Source organism: Solea senegalensis, linkage group LG20, assembly GCF_019176455.1.
Source record: "Solea senegalensis isolate Sse05_10M linkage group LG20, IFAPA_SoseM_1, whole genome shotgun sequence".
NCBI lineage: Eukaryota > Metazoa > Chordata > Actinopteri > Pleuronectiformes > Soleidae > Solea > Solea senegalensis.
In genome coordinates, this window is record NC_058039.1 from 9,703,097 (window position 1) to 9,724,484 (window position 21,388).

Genomic DNA, 21,388 nt, shown 5'->3' on the forward strand with positions numbered 1-21,388 from the left:
TTAAGAGAAAGCTTTGCGTTATAGTACTGGTCTTTAGTTAGTTGTGAGGAAGCAAGGGAAAGCTGCTTCCTCACAACCGAGTCATGGTTTCACAGTAAGCAGATGGTAAAAACAGTAAACGATAAAACAGTAGTTTATTAATGACTTCCCATTGTTTGTACAATTACACTGCAGTGTAGCAACAATTCAAACGGAACAATTATCCCTTGTATAAATGTTGACTGTGCAGCTCACGCTTCTTTTCACAAGTCCAACTTCAATATGAGGCTGGCGACACACCAGGTGGTCAGGTCTGCATGCATGACACAGGCACAAGCATATCAGCCTCACCTAGCAACAAGAGATGTAAAGGTGTCAGGTATGAAGCAGAGGGAGTAAGTCTTGGCCGGCTAGCACTCTGATGGGGAAGCCGAGTGTCTGTCACATGGAAATGTCCATGATTAGGCAAGAAGGGGAATTCAGTACTGTTGCCGACTGTAACTCAAAGAACAATCTATAAAAAGCATGGTGGTAAAAGTCAAACCAAAGTTACTGTAGTTGCCGCGTTGAGGGACGGGGGTCCCACTTCTTTTCACCCGAGCAATTCAAGTCTGTAGATCTCCTTAAACAAGTGTGATGACTGAAGCTGGAGGAGACATTTTTGGTGGTCAGAGGCAAAAAACGAACACAACTAGTGAGACGTCGTGGAGCAGAGAGAGCCGTACATCCACGGTTCTTAATCAAGCTCGGAGTCCGACTGAGATGCTGCCTTCTTTTTCTTTTTTCTGCCATGTTTCTTGTGCTTCTTTTTTCTCTTCTTCTTAGATTTGTCCTGAGAACATAAAGCAAAGTGTCAACTTCACAGCCTCCATCAATAATTTTGGTTAATTAGTTTTTATATTGGTAGACTGCTAAATTTAACTAAAAAGTAACTGCAGTTATTTAATAAACATGAAATCGCTATAAATAAATAAGAATAAAAACAGCCTAACAGTGGAATTCTACAGCTGCAGGAACTCACTGGCCCAGGAATTTAATGGTTTTTGTGGTGAAAATGACAGTTGAGATAAAAGGATTATCAAAATAATTGCAATATGACTAACCATACTGTGCAGTTTGATTATACAGAAAGATACTTTTGTGTCCCCACACCAGCTGATACAGGCAGGAAAATTCCTGATATTCTTTAAGGTGAGGGGTCTGCACCTGGGTCTACAGTAGCACGCAAGAGGCAAAATATTCACTCACAGCCAGATTTTCCTGCTGTATTTTCACATAGGATTACTCATACATTTACCAGAAACTTGACCAGGGGTGAGGCCATGTATCACATGTGGTCAGCACGGTAACTGTAGGAGTTTTTTTTACATTAAAAAACTCTGGTTTCCCTCCACAGTCAGAAAACATGCAGTGGTCAATTGAGCCCTTTGGTGGACTGGCGACCTGTCCGCGGTGTTCCGCCTTACGCCCTGTGTCAGCTGGGATACACTCCAGCAGCCAGAGTCGTTCTGGGAAATGTCCGGAGCAACATTTACAGACTCAAGTGTTCTCACAAACGGCTTCAATACAGACCTCACTGTAACCAATCATGTTGCAGCAATGTTTGTGTTTCTGTGTTACCCTGAACGAAAATTTCTCACCATGATCTTGTCCTTTTCTTCACTACTTCTCTTTTTTTTCTTGGCTTCAGCCTATGGATAGGAAAAGTTGAAATGAGACCATGAAAAGTGGGAAGTAGCGGCCATTACCCTTTTGGTTTTTTTTAAATACAAATTAAAACTTAACGTTGGTAGTTGTGCAACGTAACGGAGGGAAAGTCTGCAGCTAAGCAATTCATGGTGGTTTCTTGCAACAGTTGATAACTATGGGTCAAACGGTGATAACAGTCTCTTATATAAAAGGTCTGATTAACAAAAAAATCTTTCATTTTAAAATGAAAATGAAAATATTGGTCTAATTCTTTTTCGGGGGACAACTACATCTCCAAACATTTTGTCCGTTATGGAGTTGGGAGAGTAAATGTTTTAATAACTGGGGCGTATTCCATCAAGCAGGCTAAAGGCAAAGCCAAGCTTAAATGGCCAAGTCTGGCTAATATGAGTGAGAGTTCGGTTCCATCAAAGAGGCTGAGATTAGCCCCAACTCAGTAACCATGGAAACTATGACTCTGGCTAAGCCTCAACCATGGCTAAGCCATAACTGTGGCTCAGGTTTCCGTTCCATCAATCTGAGCCTCAACCCTGTTCCACCAAGGTGGCTAATGTGAATGCCAGCCAAGTAACCATGGTAACTTATGCTGCCGGGCAAACCTGGTCTGTAGCAGGCTAAAAGTGAAGCTTAGCACCATCTATGATCAAAGAATGTCCAATAGACAGAAACAGAGACACACAACTGTCATGGAATGATAAAATAATATGTAAAACATAAAATATATAATAAAATGTATTATAGAAATGATTTAGACTAATAATTATATATTATCTATAAGTACATTAAAGAACAGTATCACCAAAATAAAATATAATAAAAAATAAGACACAAATAAATACAAAATTAAACTAATTAGCAAAAAAATATAATAAAAGGAAATGTAATTATTCATTTGATGTAACAAGGGTTAGGGCCTCTGATTGATAGGAGATAGATGATACATTTGCTGTCACCTGCATTCACTTACTGTAATGGGGTCCTCATCTCCATTGAATTGCTTGATTTGCTAAAATGATTCTAGATAAATAATATCTGTTTTACAATCAATAGATCTGTCATATGATTATTTCCTATAGAATGATAACCAACATTGCATTTCTTAATGTACTAATCTACCATCAATTGTATGATAAATGTGATGAGTCATGTAAAATACTTTGATTAAATGTAGCCTATTATTATTATAAGAAATGTAAATGTAGGATTTAAAGTGCTTCAAAGTGATTCAAAGTGCTTTACATAAAATAAGATGAAAATACAACAATTCAACATATAGCATGTGGGACAAAATACAGAAGTAGCACAAATACAGCATGTAAAAATGACTTAGGCTTAAATGAAAATGATATCAATTCTATACAATTGGCCATGCAGGAAATAAATTAAAGCTATCCCATCGATTTGCATAACATCCAGTTGATAACTGTGATGAATATCACTTTATAACATTACTACTAGGACTGCCAAATGATAAAATATGGAGAATTTCACATAAATTGCAGTGAAACAATAATGCTATTTTAATTGTGTTCATATGAATGTTACTTATTAGGGTTGTCTTTTTGTTCTTTGGGGATTTTCCTTTTAATTGTAGGGATTTGGTTGTATTAATAGGTCCACATAATTGATTAGTTTAAAACAAAAACCATCAAGAAATCAATTGGTAGATTATTGTCTACATATATTTTGTCCCTTTGATGGGGGATTTATATAACATGATGATACTGAAATTTTCTTTGTCACTTTTACATTACATTACATGTCATTTACCAGACGCTTTTATCCAAAGCGACTTACAATACAATCCCTCGCTTTATTGATTGCCACGGTATTGCCCTTCTTTCAGATTATGTGGCTGTAATCCTCATATACCTCCATGAGGAGGGTTTGCTCTGCTGCGGAGAACGGCTTGGAGCTAGATTGGGAGGTGGAGCTTACTCAAGCTTCAAGCTTACACCTAAGTCTGGCAATTCTTAGCTACGTTAATGGAATACCCCCCTGGTCTGTTTGTTTCTCCCACAACAACCATTACTGAATAAAACTTACCCCGTCTTCACCCTCTGAATCCACAGAGAACTCTGAAGAGGAGTCTCTACAACTTCGCTCAGCCTTCCTCTTTCTTCTGCGGCTCTTGTCTTCCTGAGGGACGCAGGACTTACAAAAAACCCGCACAAAGTTACAGTTCTAAACACCCCGTAAGTGAAAAAACATGTGGTCAACAAAATCATCATCATGAAAAAAAAACCTTTAGGAAAATCCTAATTACCTTATCTTTGTCCCCTTCTTCCTTGATTTTTGATTTCTTTTTCTTCTTGGAAAAAACAAAACAGTCACATTAGCCTCACACTCACAATATTTCTTCATTTAAATTCCTCACTCTTTTGTCATGACTATAAAGCAGTTTCGGTCCAATGCTGCTAGTTTTTAAATTGTAGATAAATAAATGTGGCTTTATAGTTGAAACGGTACAAAAACTGATTAATTGCACATTTATAGAACCAGCATCTATTTCTACTTAATTCCAGTAGAATCAGAGAAGCCGACATTTCTATCAGAAGAAAGAAAGACCTTGCTTTCAGCGTCCGATTCTTCCTCTGAGACGTCCGACGCTCTCCTGGCCACCAACTTCTTTTTCTTCCGTTTCTTCTTCACGCTCTTCTTTTCATCCTGTTCACAGGTACAGAAGCACAATCAAATGCTGCACAGTTAAATTACATGGAAAACAATATCATGAAGGTGAAGTCAGTTTGAGTCGTCTTGAATCCACTAGATTTTCTGATTATCTTTTAAATGTTTCTTGATTTGCTCTACGAACCAACTATCAAACGCAAAACTGTTCTAAAAGATTAGAAGAAGCTGTCCCTAACGATCACTTTCAACAGCACAATCATCACTTTATTCAGTCAATCATGGTGTGTCAGCAAAGCACAGCAGCTTTGGTTTTAGGTGTCTTTATTTCAGTTAATCTTAAACTGTATGAGTTTTAGAACTGTGATAATAAAATATTGCCACACATGAATCTTTATTATTTATAAAGATTTATTTGAGGCAATATTTTATTATTGGTACATTTAAACAAGCACATTTGAAAATGGCATTGCTGTGGTATCAAGAACATAATGACTTTGACCCAAGCGGCAACTGGCTGCGGTGTCATAAGCATCTGAACTGAAGCCACCATAATTGCACTTTGGCCGGTGCCATGAACGTTCTGCAAACGGGAGTTCACAGACGTCGCCTGCAACCAGGCTCCTAGTGGACAATACCAGCCGTCATTCACACTGGTGTCCACTCATATGTGCCATACCTAAATAATTAACAAAACTGACATCACATACTACTGAAAAACATACCTAAAAATAGTGATTAAGACCATTAACTCCTTAGGAAAATGTTTACCAACATTAATAAAGTGGGAATTCGGCAATTTTTCCATAGTTTTATTCAAACCGAGTAGTGCGTTTTGTTTTTCAACCAGGAGTCTCCACCTTGTGGCTATTTACTATATTACTTTCTGGTTGGCTACAGGAGGAAGCTGGAGAACTACATCTATTTTTCATATGCAGACTATGCTTTGACCATAGCTGCCAGCTTCAAAACACTAAAATATATATATATTTTTAAATCAGAGATTATTTGTAGGAACATTAATATCACACCCTAGAAGTTGGTATGGCTTACCTCATTTTCAGATTCTGAGGAGGAGCTGCTGGAAGAATCAGAACTCGATGAAGAGGAGGAAGATGAAGAATGCTTGACCAAAACACAGTGAAAGCAGGGATCATTAGATTTGAGGTTATTTGCTTTTTTGATATTCGAACAGTACATTCAACGGACGTAAATAAGAAGCCATCTCAGAGAGCAAACTGGTGTGTGTGTGTGTGTGTGTGTGGGACAGTACTGTGGCATAGCTGTTAATCAAAATACTGGAGGTCTCTCCTCACCCTGTTGGATTTCTTCTTCTGTTTCTTCTTTTTCTAATGCAAAAAAAGACAAAAAGAAGCCACTGACTAAAGATGAGATTCAAGATTGAGATACTTCATATGTCTGATAAAAGAAGTATACCCTACCTCTTTTTTCTCTTTCTTCTCCTCTTTTTCTTTGTCAGTGGTCTTTTTGTCTTTCTCTTTTTCCTTGTCACCTAACAACTTCTCCCGGTTTTTTGCCAGCACTTTCTTCCATCTCTGGAAACAGAAAAACATTTAATGTTTAAAAGAATTGTTCTGTAAACTTTTCTTCATATGCAGCTGCACCTGGTATGAAAAGATCAAAAGGTTGCCATACTTCCACTTAATATGACATGCATCACTGGAATTGTGCTTAAAATGGAAGAGATGTCAACATACCTCGTTCATTTTATCCTCAAAGTCAGCCAGGGCTCGAGACCCCTTCTTCTTTTTATCTAACTGCTCTTTTAACTCTTCCCTGAAGAAAAGACAATCATATACGTTGTAAAACATGTCATAACTTTTTCTTACATTCAAGAGATCTGAAAAAAGATAGAATAAACAATTATTTATTCATTCAAATACTAGGTGCGGTACCATGCATGGTCCCCTTAACAGTTTAAACTCAGCAAAACTGAGAGGAAATGTAATATAATGCACAAGTAGAAGGGCTGGGGTGACCATGATTTGAGTTTGAATTTTAATAATGCACTCTGGTAATGAAGGTAGTGGCACTGACCCTTGGTTTACACGCACAACCTGCAAAGACCTTCCGCTCTGGAGTAATCCTGAAGTTGTAATTATACTAATCACAAATCCTTTTGTGCAACACTTGCACAAAATAGTGAAATGTTGACATTTTCCCACTGAATTTGTTAACTGAAAACTTGCTCCGAGTCTGTAAGTAAAGTATCACCATGAACTAAATGCAGAAATGGCAGGAATGCTACTGTGAGAAAGACCTCATACTTCCTCCATTTTTTTCCCAAACAAATAATGTGTCAGCGTAAGCCAGCAGTAGCCAAAATCCATCCTTCACTCACCATGTTGGTCGTGGTCTGCCTAAATAATCCTGTATGGTTGGTCCAGAGTTCTGTGCCGGCCCCCTGGCCCGTGCAGCAGCAATGGGGTTAATGTACGCCTGACAGGATAAACAGAGAACTCATTAGAACAGCAATATGACAACAACAACAATAATTACTTGATTTTTAACAGGAGGGAAAAAAAGAGGAAGGCATGTTACCCAACATCAGATTCAGCAATGTTTCATTATCATTCTTCCAAAAAGGTATTTATTTGCATAATCAATACTGCATAGTCAGAACTTCCTACCACCTATCTGTGCCTGTAGAAATACTTACATTTACTTTGTCTCTTTGCTGGCTTAAGTCTACAAAAATGTCTGAATTGTAAATACATATTTAAAAATTATATTTTTCACCACAATTACAATACATTCCCAATAAAAAAGGAAACTGCGTCAGAAATATTGTAAAGTGATCCATTTATATATGATTTAAAGCAGGCCTGCTGTCCATATTACATAATATTAATTGTCAAAGGAGCGTACCTAACTGTGATCATCTGTTATAAGGTGAAGGTAAGGTGGATTCACTTATTAACTAAATAAACAAGGGAACAACAGAACAGGAGGACAAAGATGTGTTAACGTGGCAAAGTGCTAAGGAAAACCACTAGGCCTCTAATGAGTAATCGACATTACCCTTGGTGTTTGGCATGTGGTTTCAGTTTAATATTATGTTTGGGATGGATGTAGCTCCGACAAACACTGCGCATCACCACCATCTCGGATTATTGCCTATTTGCTGTGAGCTAATAATAACAGCTGCAGCTGCACGACTGTTAAATGAGCCTGGCGCTAGCCTTCAAATGCTAAATTCAACATGCAACCAGCAGGTAACATGTACACAATGCTGCATCAGTCGGAATAAAGAGACATATCGACGCGTGTTTATATTTATAACTGACTAGGCCCAACTCCTGGTCGATGTGTACATTAGCTTGTCAAAGCTACTGCGCCAACGCTGCTTTGTGTTTAGCATAGCGCGTTGGGTTTTCTTTTTATGTAAAAGTTTAGTTTGTCAGTTTTGTCAACGATATGGTAACATAACTCACCACTCGATTGTCTCTTTTGCCCATATCAAGTTAGTAACGAGGGGAAATGTCCAACAGAGAGACAGACTTTAGTGTTACCTTGCTAGCATTGACCTAGCCTCATTAAACTGAGCTCTAGCTGAGGCTCTACCTCTTCTTCTACGGCTGCTGTCGCCGCGTCTTCTTCCTCTGCGATGTTCGGCGGCAGCGAGCGTCTCGGTTGTCTCATTACTGCCACTACTTGGGGACTTTGATCACCTTCAGGACTCGGTTAGAGCAAGTCTAGCTTTTCAGGTCAACGACAGAAAAACAAAAATGACTATAATACACATTAACTTAGTAAATTAATGTCTATAATGTACATTCTATTTTTTATTTTTTTTTACCTTTTTATAGTTTATATATTGTCAACGTTTTTCTATAGTGTACATTCGGATTGTTTACCTTTATCATTACTGTCTTTGCTGCTGTGACACAGTAAATTCCTTTTACTTCATTGTGGGATTAAAAAAAAGAGACTATCTTATTAAATTATACATTAAAAAAAGGAGGTTGCACAACAACAGAAAGCTATTCAGTTGAGTGCTAAACCACACGAGAATCACAATGTTTTTGTTCCAAAATAACATGAATTGTAGTACATCTCGACTGAGCAAAGGACAAAGTATTTTCATCTTACATTTGCTATTAATTGGCTCACATTAAAAGAAGAAAGATACAGGACACAAAGCTTCCTACTCATTTAAAAATATCGTTTATAGTTTGTAAAGTGTGAGCAAATAAATAGCAAATGTGACACCTGAGTACTTTGTCTTTGTCAGATTTTTTTTTAAATACACATTAACAGATACAAAAATGTTCACTTAAAACTGTTTTTGTGCCGTTTTAAAAACCGAAGGAGAGGACCAAAATGAATTCACTAGAACTATATTTAAGTACAAAACAACATTCATAAAAAGCTGTTTTTTTTATTCAACTGGTGCGACACAATAATAAGACACCAACGTCTGTATTCATACATGAGTGTAATGCCATGACTGATGTTCCTCATCTCAATTTAATGTTAAAAACAACGTGTGTGTGTGTGTGATGTGAGTATATACGATGGATCAAGGTCTCAAGTGACAGTTCTCGATGCTCGACAGTGGACTTCACTTTTATGTTACAAGATTGAAATGTATCACAAGCTGATCAACTCATAGGAAAAGGTTACAGTGATTGTATCAAGTGTAATGAGACTAAGGCAGTAATTTCTTTAAATTGTAAACCTCTACGCCTAAAGTATTTGGAGCTGTCATTTGCACTGAATGCACCACTGACACCAGATAAGAGTCATTATTATTATTCAAACATAAAATCCACACAGTGCTTAGTCAAGCAAACAGTTATACTTGGATCTACATTGTGTTCGCTTTCTAACAATTAAAGGCTTCTGTCAAAAACAGTTCATACAGGCAGTTATCCTCAGACAGTAATGACTACAGTAACATATATTTGATAAACAGGAATGACAGTAGACTGAGATCGACGACACGATCGTGGAACAGCTCGAAAGAAAACCTGAAAGAGTTGTGATGTGGTCAGTTAGTAGCCCAAGGATGTGCAAACTGTGTCCAAGAGGATTTGGACGTCCTGAGAAAGTTAGAGTGTGTGTGTCTGTGTGTGTGCTAGCAGCACTACCTGTTAAGAAAACGTAAACCAGTGTTAAAATATGTTACTGTTCTGCAAGAACTATTACATACAAAAATACAACTCTGCATAACTTGTTTTTTTTTTCCTTGCTGGTAAGAACTGAACTTGAATAAAACAGGACAAACTGTAAAATAAAGCAAAAGAAAAAAACAAAACTCTACATAAAATATTTGTGCATTGTTTCAACATAAAAACCACGGTAGAACAGGCAGTCACGTTCAATTAAAAGTAAATGAAATTCAGCAAGCACCCACAGAAACCCGCTCAACATTGTCAATAGGAAATAAAAAAAAGCTCTTGCCATACAACATTCCTCTGACCCTCGCTCGCTCCTCTACAGCTATCCACTTTAAAAACATGATGCACGTATCAAAAGATTTCTACCATTACAGCTTGAACTCTGCACTACATACTGTACAGTACCAATGCCTATCCTTTATACATTCCTTACATTGTCAATCTATTCTCACACAAAGCCTATAATCATCTAAGGAGTTCGGTGTAATTGGTGTAAGAATAGTGTACGCCCCAGCATCGAAAACAAAAAGAAAATCTAATAACTTGATAAAAACAAGCATATAAGACTTGTCAATAAAATTAAATTTAAATACAGAATATTGGTGACAATACTATGCCAAAATGTTTCCATGTTGAGTAGTGCTGGTGGGACGGTCACCACCTATTGCAAGCCTGTGCATTACTGTATCAGATAGTAAATAATAATTGTATTTCATAATGATAAAACGCCCACGGTGGCCGAGCACAAAGCAAGTCATGAACACCGAGTGAGTGGCAAGAACTTTTCTATAGGGTTCTTTCATCATTGTCTCAGCACCGTTATCAGCCCGATGTGACGAGTCCCGCGGAGGGATGCAGAAACCATTAGAATCCTGCTACTGGTCTGCAGTTACTTAGGACGTCCTCAGGGTGGCAGTGATATTATACATAGAACTGGAATGATAAGTCTCGACATGGCAGCAAGTGGTTGGCTTGAGACGCTTTTAGAATGGCGTGAGTGTGCTTGAGTCAGATAGTGCACACACACACACATACACACACACACAGTGTTGCTGATACCAACACATAAACCAGCGAGCATGGAACGTGGACAAGATCCACGTAAAAAAAACAAAAAAACACAACAACTCCTGCACGGTCTGGGTGGAGAGGCCCAGTGGAGAGGGCTCTTGCAAGGCTGAACACCGGTCACGGGGAGAGGCATCTGCACCGTTTTTCCGTCCACTACTACCAGCCAGTCTGAGATGCAAGTCTCTTTGCATTGTTAACACAGTCCATCATCAACTTTCAACCTAAACAAAAAAAAAGCAGCATTTACAATCCATCAGTTCATGGAAGGAGGATAGCTTTGTGCATTGTTCAGGGAGGGGAAGAGTGTTGAGTGTCATCCTTCTTGACACGATCGATACCCTCATTTTCTGAGTACGTCCCCACAGTGCTGTACATGGACTATAAAAAAAGTATTTGCCCCCTTTGGTCCATTTCGTGTTTTGCTTCCGAGTTTAAATGCGACACTGAATAAACAGTTTTGTTGTTTTGTTGTTTTTTTGACACTGATTATCAGAGAAACTTGCTTTGTCTCAACTGATAGAACCACTTGTTTGTGTGTGTGTGTATAATGAAGATGTGAGTTTTAGATACATGCATCTGCAGCAGGAGCGGATCGCAACTATGAAAACTAACTCATTTTGAAAAAGTTATTTAACAAAAAAAACAGGATAACAGTACAACATGAGAGGGTGTAAAAGCATTAACACCCGCGGCCTCATCACTCTTGTAAAAGAAAGGTCTTCACTGATGCATATCCAGCTACACAGATGCCAAAGGTCTAATAAATGCATTCTATCTCATATTTATCTGCTGATCAGTGTCAAGAACTGTAAATTAAACACACGGTTTGATTTGAATGCTGTGAAAAAATGAAGCAGGACCGTGAAGCAGTGAGGCCGAATGCTTTTTTTTTTTTTATAGGCTCCGAGTGGGATGACTGAGGGTGTAAGGAGGACTGTCAGGCAGTCCTCTCCTCCATAGTGGGCTTGTTGCTGGGGATGGGCTGGGCTGCGTACACACTCCTACTGTGGCTGTCCACGCTCTGAAAGTACGGGTGGCTCAGCGCAGCAAAGGCTGATATCCTCCTGGAAGGGTTGAAGGCAAGGAATTGCTGCAGGGAGAGAGAGAGGAGGAGGAGAGTGAGTCAAATAAAATGCATAACCGTTGTTTTATATTTTTCACACACATATCTCATCAGCCAATCATACTGTGGCAACTCAGTGCATGTAGGCGTGTAGGCACGATCGAGACGACCTGTCCGAGTTCAAGACGAGCGTCAGAATGAGGAAGAAAACTCATTTAAGTGACTTTGAACATGACATGGTTATTGTATTTCACAAACTGTTGATTTCCATGAACAACCATCTCTGGTGTTTAAATAGAACAGTATTTAAGACTTTGTAGACATAAATCTCCGACTGAACAACGCGTTCCAACTTTAAAGTCAACAGTGGACACTTCATTAGGTCCACAGAACATCGGAGAAAGTAGACTAGAAAGTCTTTGAATAAGTAAATAAAAGAAGAGGTATCTACCATTAAGAGGGCCTGTCCTTGTTCGTCCATGTCTGGAACCAGGTCTTCTATTGGCTTAGGGCGCCGAGGGGTGAAGGCACTCTGTGGCAGGGCCACCTCCTGGGGCCAGTCCTCTACTGAGGGTACCCCAACAACACTGTGGGATGAGAGCAGTCGTTAGTGTGGAAGTGCAGCAGCCATTTTCATATGTCACAGTAACGACGACTGGGTACTGGATACTTAAGTGGGATAATAAGGGATAATGAGGAAAAATGAAGAGCTGGTGTCATTGAGAGAAAAGCACTTACTCAAAAATCTTGCCCAGCTGATCGACGTCCGAGTTCCCTCGAAACAGCGGCCTGAAAAATGCAAAAACGAAAACAGTCGAGTCAGTCCAGTGCGACATTGCACTGCAATAAACTTCACGAATACATTTAAAATATTCCGTGGTTGACAGTGTAAAGCAGAAGCGGTCGTTTGACGCTCACTGCGCCACAGCGCACGGTGGACAAAAAAGCAAAACACAAGCTTTTTTTGGCTCGAGGCAAGAGAGGAATGTGTGACTCTGATGTGAACGTTTGAAGTGGCCACACACTCGCAGCTCCGTCTCATGTCGTCAGGATTGTGGAGCGGTGTTGGTAGTAGCACCGAGGAGGGGAGGGAGACAGGCAGGGGGATGAAAGGAGGGAGGAGAGCGACAGCAGGGCTGCTGGTGGTTCCTGTGGCTTTGGGCCGTCTTTGCATGCCCGTGGGCGGCCAAGGCCTGCACTGGCTCCCTCACAAATTCCAGCAGTCATCATCGAAACAGGCCTGCCGGGCCACCGCACAAGCCAGGAGAAAAAAAGCCTATTTATCCATTTTGTGCGCGTGTGTGAGGGAGAGTGTGCGTCTCTGCGTGAATGTGTGCAGGGAAACAGAGGCGTATGAAAGAGGAGTTTGATTATTCTAACAGAGACAGAGGTATGGGAACTGGACCTTCCTGCTGAGGTTCCTCTAAAAGGAAATGAGCTTGTGTCGTTGTGCCAAAGATGATTTTGTTTAGCACAACAAAGACGCCGTGGCTAAGAAAAAGAAAGAAAAAAAAACGCGATGGCCTTAAAAATGGATGCATGAAGTTCATTATAGTCTCGAGGCAGACAGTCAAGCTTTATTCATGCCTCTTTTTTTTTTTAAAGAGGACTAGTCGCCAGCAGATGTCAATGTTATGCAGGAAACTGATGCATACCGTGAGTGTGCTTTCTTGCTTGCACATGTAAATGCATTCTGTATTCAGTAGGGCTCAACAATTAATCAAAACAATATCGCTATTTGAAACAACGCAATTAGCCAACTGCAAACACTTGCGCTCAGGTCTCACCCCTTGCATTAGAATGTAAAGTAGATGATATTTGAATGTCATCTCATGTGGTCATGCGCCATCGCATTTTAAATCTGTTACAGGGTGAACGTGGATCTTTATTGGACTGAAGCCGGACTTGCAAATTCAGCTCGGTTCCTACAGTCCGGGGCCTCGATACGGTCGTACGAGTGCACCCCACTTCACTGGAGTCGGAGGAGATTGGCTCACTACCATGTGTTCCCTGTGTTTTGCCACTTGCAGGAAGCTTTGCATAGCTGAACACCCACACTTTCCTACAGACTCAGACACTGGGATATTAGTCACACAGGCAGAGCCGGATTAAATAAATGGACTATACTAGGCAGTATTTTCTGGGCCCCCCTCCATCGATGTTATTTATGAATTGAAATCTGAAACTTACCAAAGTTACTAATAACAGTGAATTCACATTTTACATAGCGTAGTCTTTGGTTACGAGTTGGTTCTTTGTATGCCAAAATAAGTCATGTGTCGTATATTAAACAGTCACTCAGACTATTTTTTTGATTTTTATTACCGTATTTATACGTTACTACAAGGCTCGAGTAGTTGTTTTTGGAAGCCATTCTAGATTTAGTCTTAGTTTTAGTCTTTTGGACTAAAACACTTATTAGTATTAGTCACGTTTCAGTCATTTCTATAGTGCAGTGTCACACATAAGTTTGACATGAAATTTCCTCCGCCGGTGGTGCGCCACGACCGACTCTAGATCGGCTTGGAATGGCTCCAGGCAAAGGTGGTTTACAGCAAGCCCCCGCCCGGACCTCGCCGCGGACCTCCCCCCAGCGCGACTGTCGATCGGAGCAGACCGTCCTCAGAACGCTCTGACAGCGTCGCGTCATCAGGACGAGGAGCGTAAATCGTCTTGAAACGCGGACCAAGTCATTTTTAGGTTTTGATTGTCCCTCTGTCTGGGCCCCCTGCCAATCGGGCCCTAGGCACGTGCCTAGTTTGCCTTTGCGTTAATCCGGCTCTGCATTTTTTGCACATTTCATTTCTACAGTGACAGGCAGCAAACACGCTTATCACATGCCTCAGTTCAGAGGGGGAATCCAAATGGATTTTGTTGCAATTGCTCAAAAATGCCCGCAACTAATGAACGTCTTTGTCTTTTTGTGTGTGCGTGTGTGTGTGTTTGACATCTTTAAACAGGACCACGCCACATATGCAGGTCTTCTTTTTTTGGGGGGAGGAAATCAGACCAAACCAGTTCTGGCTGTTGCAACGTATGAAAGAAAGAAAAAAATTCACCTACAGCAAAGTTATCGTGCCAAAACAAGTAGGGCTGATAATTCCAAGAGGTCCATTTTTAAACCAGGAGCGGTTTGTTGGGGGTAAGTGCATTCACATAGAGCTGGACACTGGTATGGGCAAACACAACCAACACATACACACACACTCAAGCAAATGCATACACGTCCAAAAAAAGGTGATCGTTTCCCACTGCAGGATTTGCAAATGTGCACGTGTACATGTGCGCATACACCCACTGAAGGATGGCAGTTAAATAAGGACTGAGACTGGGTTGGGACAGGCAGCTGAGTCACGCTTCCTTTAGTGCCAACACGGCTCTGTCCCACATTCCACCGAGACAACCTCTGGAATGTGCGCGTGTGCATGTTTGCACGTGAGAGCGTCGATCTGTCTGGGTGGGAAATTTAGAAAAAAAAAAAATGAGAAAAACTGGAGCGTGTGGCTTCTCCAAAAAGCCCGAGGCGGTGTGGACGTAGTATGTGACTGCAGCATCGGGCATGTGCGCGTGTGGATTTTGGATTGGATTTATCGATCATTCGATCGACCAACCCATCTCAACTGTGAGAAAGTCGTCCTTTTCCGAACGGAGGAATGTCAACAAGCAGGCACCGTCTCTTTCTCTGTGTCTCTGTTTCCCCATTCATTCAAATTATGACTCACCCCGACACTATCCCAGTCATGCAGATGCAGACTTGCATGATATTTGCTCAAATTCCTTTGACAACAAGTTCCCAACTCTTCTTGTTACAGTACATACCCATTAAATGTGTGTGTGTGTGTGTGTGTGTGTGTTGTTTTTAAACAATGGCATGTTTGACTATGAAAGTGGAGATGAAGGGGGCTTGGGGGTATATCTTTGAAGTTTCATGAGTCATGAGGAGCATTTTTTTGCAGTTAGACGGCACTTTTGACCTGCAACACTATAATGACTGGGTGAACTGGGGCTGTCACTGAAACTTGCACTTCCAAATGCAGCAGGAGAATATGGATCTTTCGACTGTTTTTTTTTTATCCATCCAAAGAAAGTGGGTCGATACAGTTCATTTGAACTTATAATAGATCTGCAACAGACACCAAAGATCTGTCCGTTTATTCCACTTTCTTCTTTTAAAAATGAAGCGAGGCCTCAAATTGGCGACTGTTGCATTTGGTTTCAACCATTTTTATGCAACGCGTGACATTTCTCTTCGTGTTGTATTATGTGCCCCCTTGTTGTGCTGCCTCTTGTCTAGGTCGTCATTGTTACATGAGAATTGGAAATTGAAAATAAATAAATAAATAAATATGTTTTGTATTAATTTTCTCTCTGCACAGATGAGGTAATCAAACATCCCCCAGAAAAGGGACATTTCAGTTTTGGTAGCAGAAAAAAGGGGGGCAATTACGCCACCATTTTGGTGCCGTCTGGTTTGTTGTAATCGAGCTGTCAGTGATTATAATCTCCTCTCCAACAACACTGGAAATCAATAAGCGGCGATTTCTTGTCTTCTCTTGTTCGGCACTTTCGCTCTATCTCTCGCTTTCTTGCACTTTCTTTCACTGCCTCTCCCAGGTGCCCTTTAATCTCTAACAGGTGGCCTTTTAAAAAGCCATCTCAATCACCTGCAGAGAGAGAGAGACACAGAGAGAGAGAGAGAGACACACACACACACAGAGAGAAAGAGTGCATGTTCTGTTTATCGCCATCAAAGGGTTCTGCCTTGTTTCCACCTTAAGGCAAAGTTGGACAAGTGCCAGACTGTGAGGACACACACACACACACACACACACACACACACACACTAAAGCTTTTTACAGCTTATTGTGTCAGGGAGAGAGAAGAGGTTACACTAAACCAGACTACACGCGCACACAAACACTCCTCACAGATTCACTTTGTGCTCACGCTTAAAGGAACAGTTCATAAAAAAGGCCAGACCTTAATTACACGTTCTTTATGTCACTTCCTTATTTACAAAAAAAAAAGTGTTCACTTCAAGTGCCGCTCACTCTTTGGTCCATGTTTATTTAATCTTCAAAACGGTGACAAGGCCGCGAAATGCACTTCAGTTCTGTGGCGTTTCACGACGTGGTGACGCATTAAACATGTTTGACTTTATATCCGTCCGCCATAACTAACAGCCTATCCACGTTCCTTTGAAGAAGAGACAAAAAAAATCAGTGTATGACACACGTCAGGTAAGTCCTTATCCTGGTATACTGCATACTATCTGTTAACAGCCAGGATAGTTATTATTTCATTATTAATTCTTCTGCATGGACATAAAAAAATACAGCTAAAACCTAAGATAAGGCCAACGACTGCTTGTTCTGTTCAGCCAACACTCCCAACACAACAAACAAAATTGTTGCTACTTCCTTGTTTGTCAACCAAACATGAAATATGTAGAGAGGTGAAGTGGTGAAGCATATAAAATGCCAATACAACATCAGATAAATACTCCATTCCAAGTAAAAGTACTTGTGTGTACATCAGCAGCAAAGTAGATAAAGGTTGAAGTACCTATATCACATAAAACACTGTATGGCAACGCTACAGGAGCTTTAATGCAACACGAAGGATGCACATTTCTTTTTCTAAACAATATTAACCCTCATTTTCATGGTAGCTTCCGTGGTTCTTTGCACAGCAGCCACTTTTCTACAGGTTAAACTAATAAAAATCCCAGGTGTAACAAAAGGAACTGAGGATGGCCTGGTTCCATTTAGCTTCTTCCGTTTCGGTAACCCCTTCCGATAATCAACATCTTGCAAGAGAATCATGTAGCGATACATCGCGATATTTTATCTGTCTAACTGAAGAAAACGCGGAAAAGTTAGTTAGGAAAAAGTGCGCGATTCCTCCATTTATTCACAACATAGAGAACAAAGTGCATATGGAGCCTTTAAAATTCCCACTGATGATCACCACGTGCAAAGGGTGGGGAGGGGAAATGTGAGGACGGTTGGGGAAGGAAGCATAAATTTCGTCCTGGCATTCAGCCCAAATACAGAGAAGCTGCTCTTATCAACGCTGCCGCACGCCATTACACGCTGGCCAGACCCCAGGTTTCTGTCCATTACGAGACACGTTTGTCAACACACACAGCGACAAATGGGGCATTCAAATAAATTTCAACAGCGGGGTAAAGATGCAAAGATGACAAACTATCCGCGCCCGGGGAAAAGTGGCTTTCTTTCATGCATGCATAAACCTGCAGTTGGTTTTATTCATTTGATTTGGTTATTTCTTTTTTTTTTACTTATTTTTAGAGAATGAAGAAAGAAAAAAAAAAACAGTCAGTTATTAGCCTGGCTCTCCAGCGTGTGTGTGAAGTTCGTTAGACCACAAACTGTCAAATACCTACACCAAGAAGCAGAATCTTGACTTGCACACTACAACCACAGCAGGCAGCCTGCTATCACTGGATTGATAAGGCAACTGTAATGTGATTCCTCAATACTCGCAGAGCATTCTGACAGGTGTCGTTTAAGGAAACAGTGAAAAGCTTAAGAAACACCCAGATAACTGATTCTGTAATGAGGACGGTTGGGATTTTTTTTTTTCTTTTTCGGTGACAATAAAAAGTAGGAGGAAAAAGCTATGAATAAAAACGATAATCTAGTAAACTCAAATAAGTAACCATGCCATCAATCTCGGAGACAAGTAACGGCTCAAATGCAGTTGGAATTCAGTTAGGATCCGAATAATGTGCAGTATTTGTATTCATTTATTTTAGCTATACGCATGCGTGTGTCCGCTCCAGTACTTACAGAGACAGCTTGAACGCAGCAAGGACAACAGCTAGGTTTCCATTAACACATGTGGCAATTTTAAATTTCCAAATTCTGTAAAAGAAAATCTGCATAGACCCTTCTCCATCGCCGTAAAACAAATACTGGGTGTTGGCTCGCCAAGATAAACAATAGCAGCCATATCACCAAATGTCTTTTCTTTGAGCTGCTTCCGTTGATTATTATAATATTTGCTGTGGTGACTTCATCCATTCCACACGGAGTGAGAGGGATATGACTTCTAAACATCTTCTTTTACTCGGTGAAATGTCTTTATTCTGTCCTGCGTCTTTATTCAACAGGCTGAAGGGGGAAAAAAAACGCCCCTTGTGGCGAGTGTGTGCAACTAGCTGCGTCGATGTAAACATTACAAACCGACACCAAAATCTGTCCGAAAAGATTCATTCCAGCTCACGAAATTTATACACCGACGACATTCATTTCCTTGGCTAGTGCAAGTCTGTTTACCTGGACAGTTCCAGCCGCGCTTCCTGCAGTCTTCCGTCACTCTGACCTGGACATAACACCGGAGGTCACGGCAACATCACGTGAAGGTTGCAGGAAGGGCAGTCGGAACTGCCGAGGTAAACAAACTTACACTTGCCAAGAAAAGAATGAAGTCATGGTAACACTAATATTTTCTTAAAGCCGCTTTGAACATATTCATGATGAGTATAACCTCTCGAGTAGCGAGGACGGCCTCTTGCTCCAGAGAGTTTCTCTTAGATTTAGTGTCAAACCCCCGAGACCAGTGACAGCTGTTGAAATATAAAGCCATTTACCACTTTTTTGACTGTAGCTTTAACTAGTCAGTAGTACCTGTGATTAATTGGGGATAATTTGAAGATATGTTTAACCCTAATTATGACCATCATGATATTCAGGCCGCCTGGATTTATTTTGATTTTTATGGCTCCGCGGATGTCTCGAGGGCTCCCGTTAAAGACAAACAGTTTCTCTGTACATCCTGGACGGAAAATGTCTGCATTTTCTAGATATCGCAAACAACAGGATGGTAACAAAAGGGTTACAAAAAGGGTTCATGGATCAGAGAACTGCTCTGGATTCGCTTTTAAGACTACACCGGAATGGAACCACTTTAACCTTCCAGAGTGAGAAAACGACTCTCCGCATCGCCTACCTTCTCCTGAACATCTCAGCAAAGATGCACCCGACACTCCACAGGTCCACCGGTGTGGCGTAACTGGACTGGAGCAGGACTTCTGGAGCTCTGTACCACAGCGTCACCACCTGCAAACAGACGGCACAAATATGAGCCATCACCGAGACATTATTGTTCATGTTTACGCGATAGAACGACCCCCACAAACACAAGGCTCATTCAAAATTCGCTCTTTCCTCCAAACACAGGGTTAATGCTTCTCTGTCCCCATCTGAAGCTTACGTAAGACATGAAATCATATCTGGCAGGACACGATCCACTGCTCCTGTTTAGGTGTACCCACATCTCACAGTCTTTCCGCAGCGGTCCACCACAGACAGACGACCTGCATCTAACACAATATGTAGGTTGACGTGCTTGACGTTGATATCAAGCACTCAACCGTTTCCCATCTGCCAAAAAAAACACTTCATCAAAACAATTCGGACCCACTTGACAAACCAAAAAAAAGGCAGCCATTTTGTGACCAAATTCACAGTACGCATGGTTTTAAAATGTGTCTTTGTGTGCAGTCATCGCCTGCAGGAAGGCAGCAGCATTGTTAACAGCTACAGTAGGGAAAGCCTCCAGACAAAACTCAGTGACCCCTGGTAAGAGAGTGGACCGGTTCCAGGTGCTTTCCTAAACTGCAGAATTTTTCCAGCAGCTCTTGGCTGCAGTCGGCCCTTCAGGCTCTGCAGAGTGCTTATCGGGATCTCGGAGTCGGAGGTGAATGTTTGTAAGCAGAGAGAGAGAGAGAGAGAGAGAGAGAGCGAGAGAGCGAGAGAGAGAGAGTGCAGTGTCATCAAGATATCTTTATTAGCTGGCTTGGACCCACGGTAGGAATATGAGGAAATGATGCCCTGATTAGATGTTATCGGCGAGCCTGTACGGGTAATACGAGAGCTGAAATCTTCAAAAGACGAGGATGGCCAAATATGAACTGTTAAATAGTGAAGCTTATGAGCTCAAGTGCCCCATGAGAACTCCGCACTCATGTAACTTTATGGCTCACAGACTTTTGGATAGGATTTCTTCCACTAAGGGGGGTCGATGACTTCAGTATTACATGTGTTGATCAGTGATTTAAATCCGCTCCAGAGAATCTGTGAGTGCGTGTGTATGTTATGGTCCCTCTGTCATTTAACCCCTTTTTTTTGCCATGTTAGCAGTGTGATTGGATTGGATGCACGGCAACCGAGAATGTTGTTTTCTTTTCTTTTAAATGTCCTTTGAAATGTTTCAGGATTTTACTTGAATTTAAGTGTTGATTCATTCAGTTTGAGCATTTTTATTTATTTTTTAATAATTAAAAATTAAAAAGTTCATGTGATTTTTCAGCTTCTTAAATGTGAATATTTACAAACAAGGAAATCATTAAAACCAAATCGTTTTTGGTTTGCGGACAAAAGACAAATCGAGAACATCATCATTTCCAGGTTTGATGCGGATCGACGTTAGAAAATAATAATTCTTATAAATATGAAAATAATCTTTAGTGGCAGCGCTAACATACACAGCGTGGTCAGTCAGTCGCTCCACTACTTTAACATTGAATCATCTCAATAGCGTTTAAAATATACTTTTTTAAACACACATCCATTAACTAAATAGACATAAAACTGAAAGAAACTGAAAGCTTGTGCTCAAAACTGCCGTACAGGACTGCTTGCCACCGCTGTCAACGCTCAGTCATTATCTGTACAGTGCAAAGATAAATATTTTGAATGGTCTGCACTGATATTTGACATTGGGCAGTGGGCAACTGCCACTGCTGCACAATGAGTTAAGCCAC

At 40.7% G+C, this 21,388-nt stretch overlaps 2 protein-coding genes across 2 annotated transcripts in view; both read right to left on the bottom strand.

Annotated features, from left to right (window-relative positions):
- Positions 1 to 117: 117 nt before the first annotated feature.
- Positions 118 to 7,950, bottom strand: fam133b (family with sequence similarity 133 member B). The gene is made up of 11 exons (XM_044052958.1): positions 7,773 to 7,950; positions 6,680 to 6,777; positions 6,036 to 6,114; positions 5,760 to 5,873; positions 5,634 to 5,666; positions 5,371 to 5,442; positions 4,258 to 4,356; positions 3,956 to 4,000; positions 3,736 to 3,843; positions 1,620 to 1,670; positions 118 to 811 (listed from the first exon to the last, which is right to left on the bottom strand). The coding sequence occupies exons 1-11, from the start codon at positions 7,794 to 7,796 to the stop codon at positions 716 to 718; spliced, it is 819 nt and encodes a 272-aa protein (XP_043908893.1). The 5' UTR covers positions 7,797 to 7,950; the 3' UTR covers positions 118 to 715.
- A 753-nt stretch (positions 7,951 to 8,703) lies between these two features.
- Positions 8,704 to 21,388, bottom strand: part of cdk6 (cyclin-dependent kinase 6) — a 36,036-nt gene continuing 23,351 nt past the window's right edge. The window contains exons 5-8 of the mRNA XM_044052503.1: positions 19,573 to 19,682; positions 12,334 to 12,384; positions 12,047 to 12,182; positions 8,704 to 11,622 (exon numbers count right to left, since the gene is read on the bottom strand). Coding sequence (XP_043908438.1) covers positions 11,470 to 11,622; positions 12,047 to 12,182; positions 12,334 to 12,384; positions 19,573 to 19,682 — 450 coding nt within the window. The 3' untranslated portion in view covers positions 8,704 to 11,469. The remainder of the gene's footprint in view (positions 11,623 to 12,046; positions 12,183 to 12,333; positions 12,385 to 19,572; positions 19,683 to 21,388) is intronic.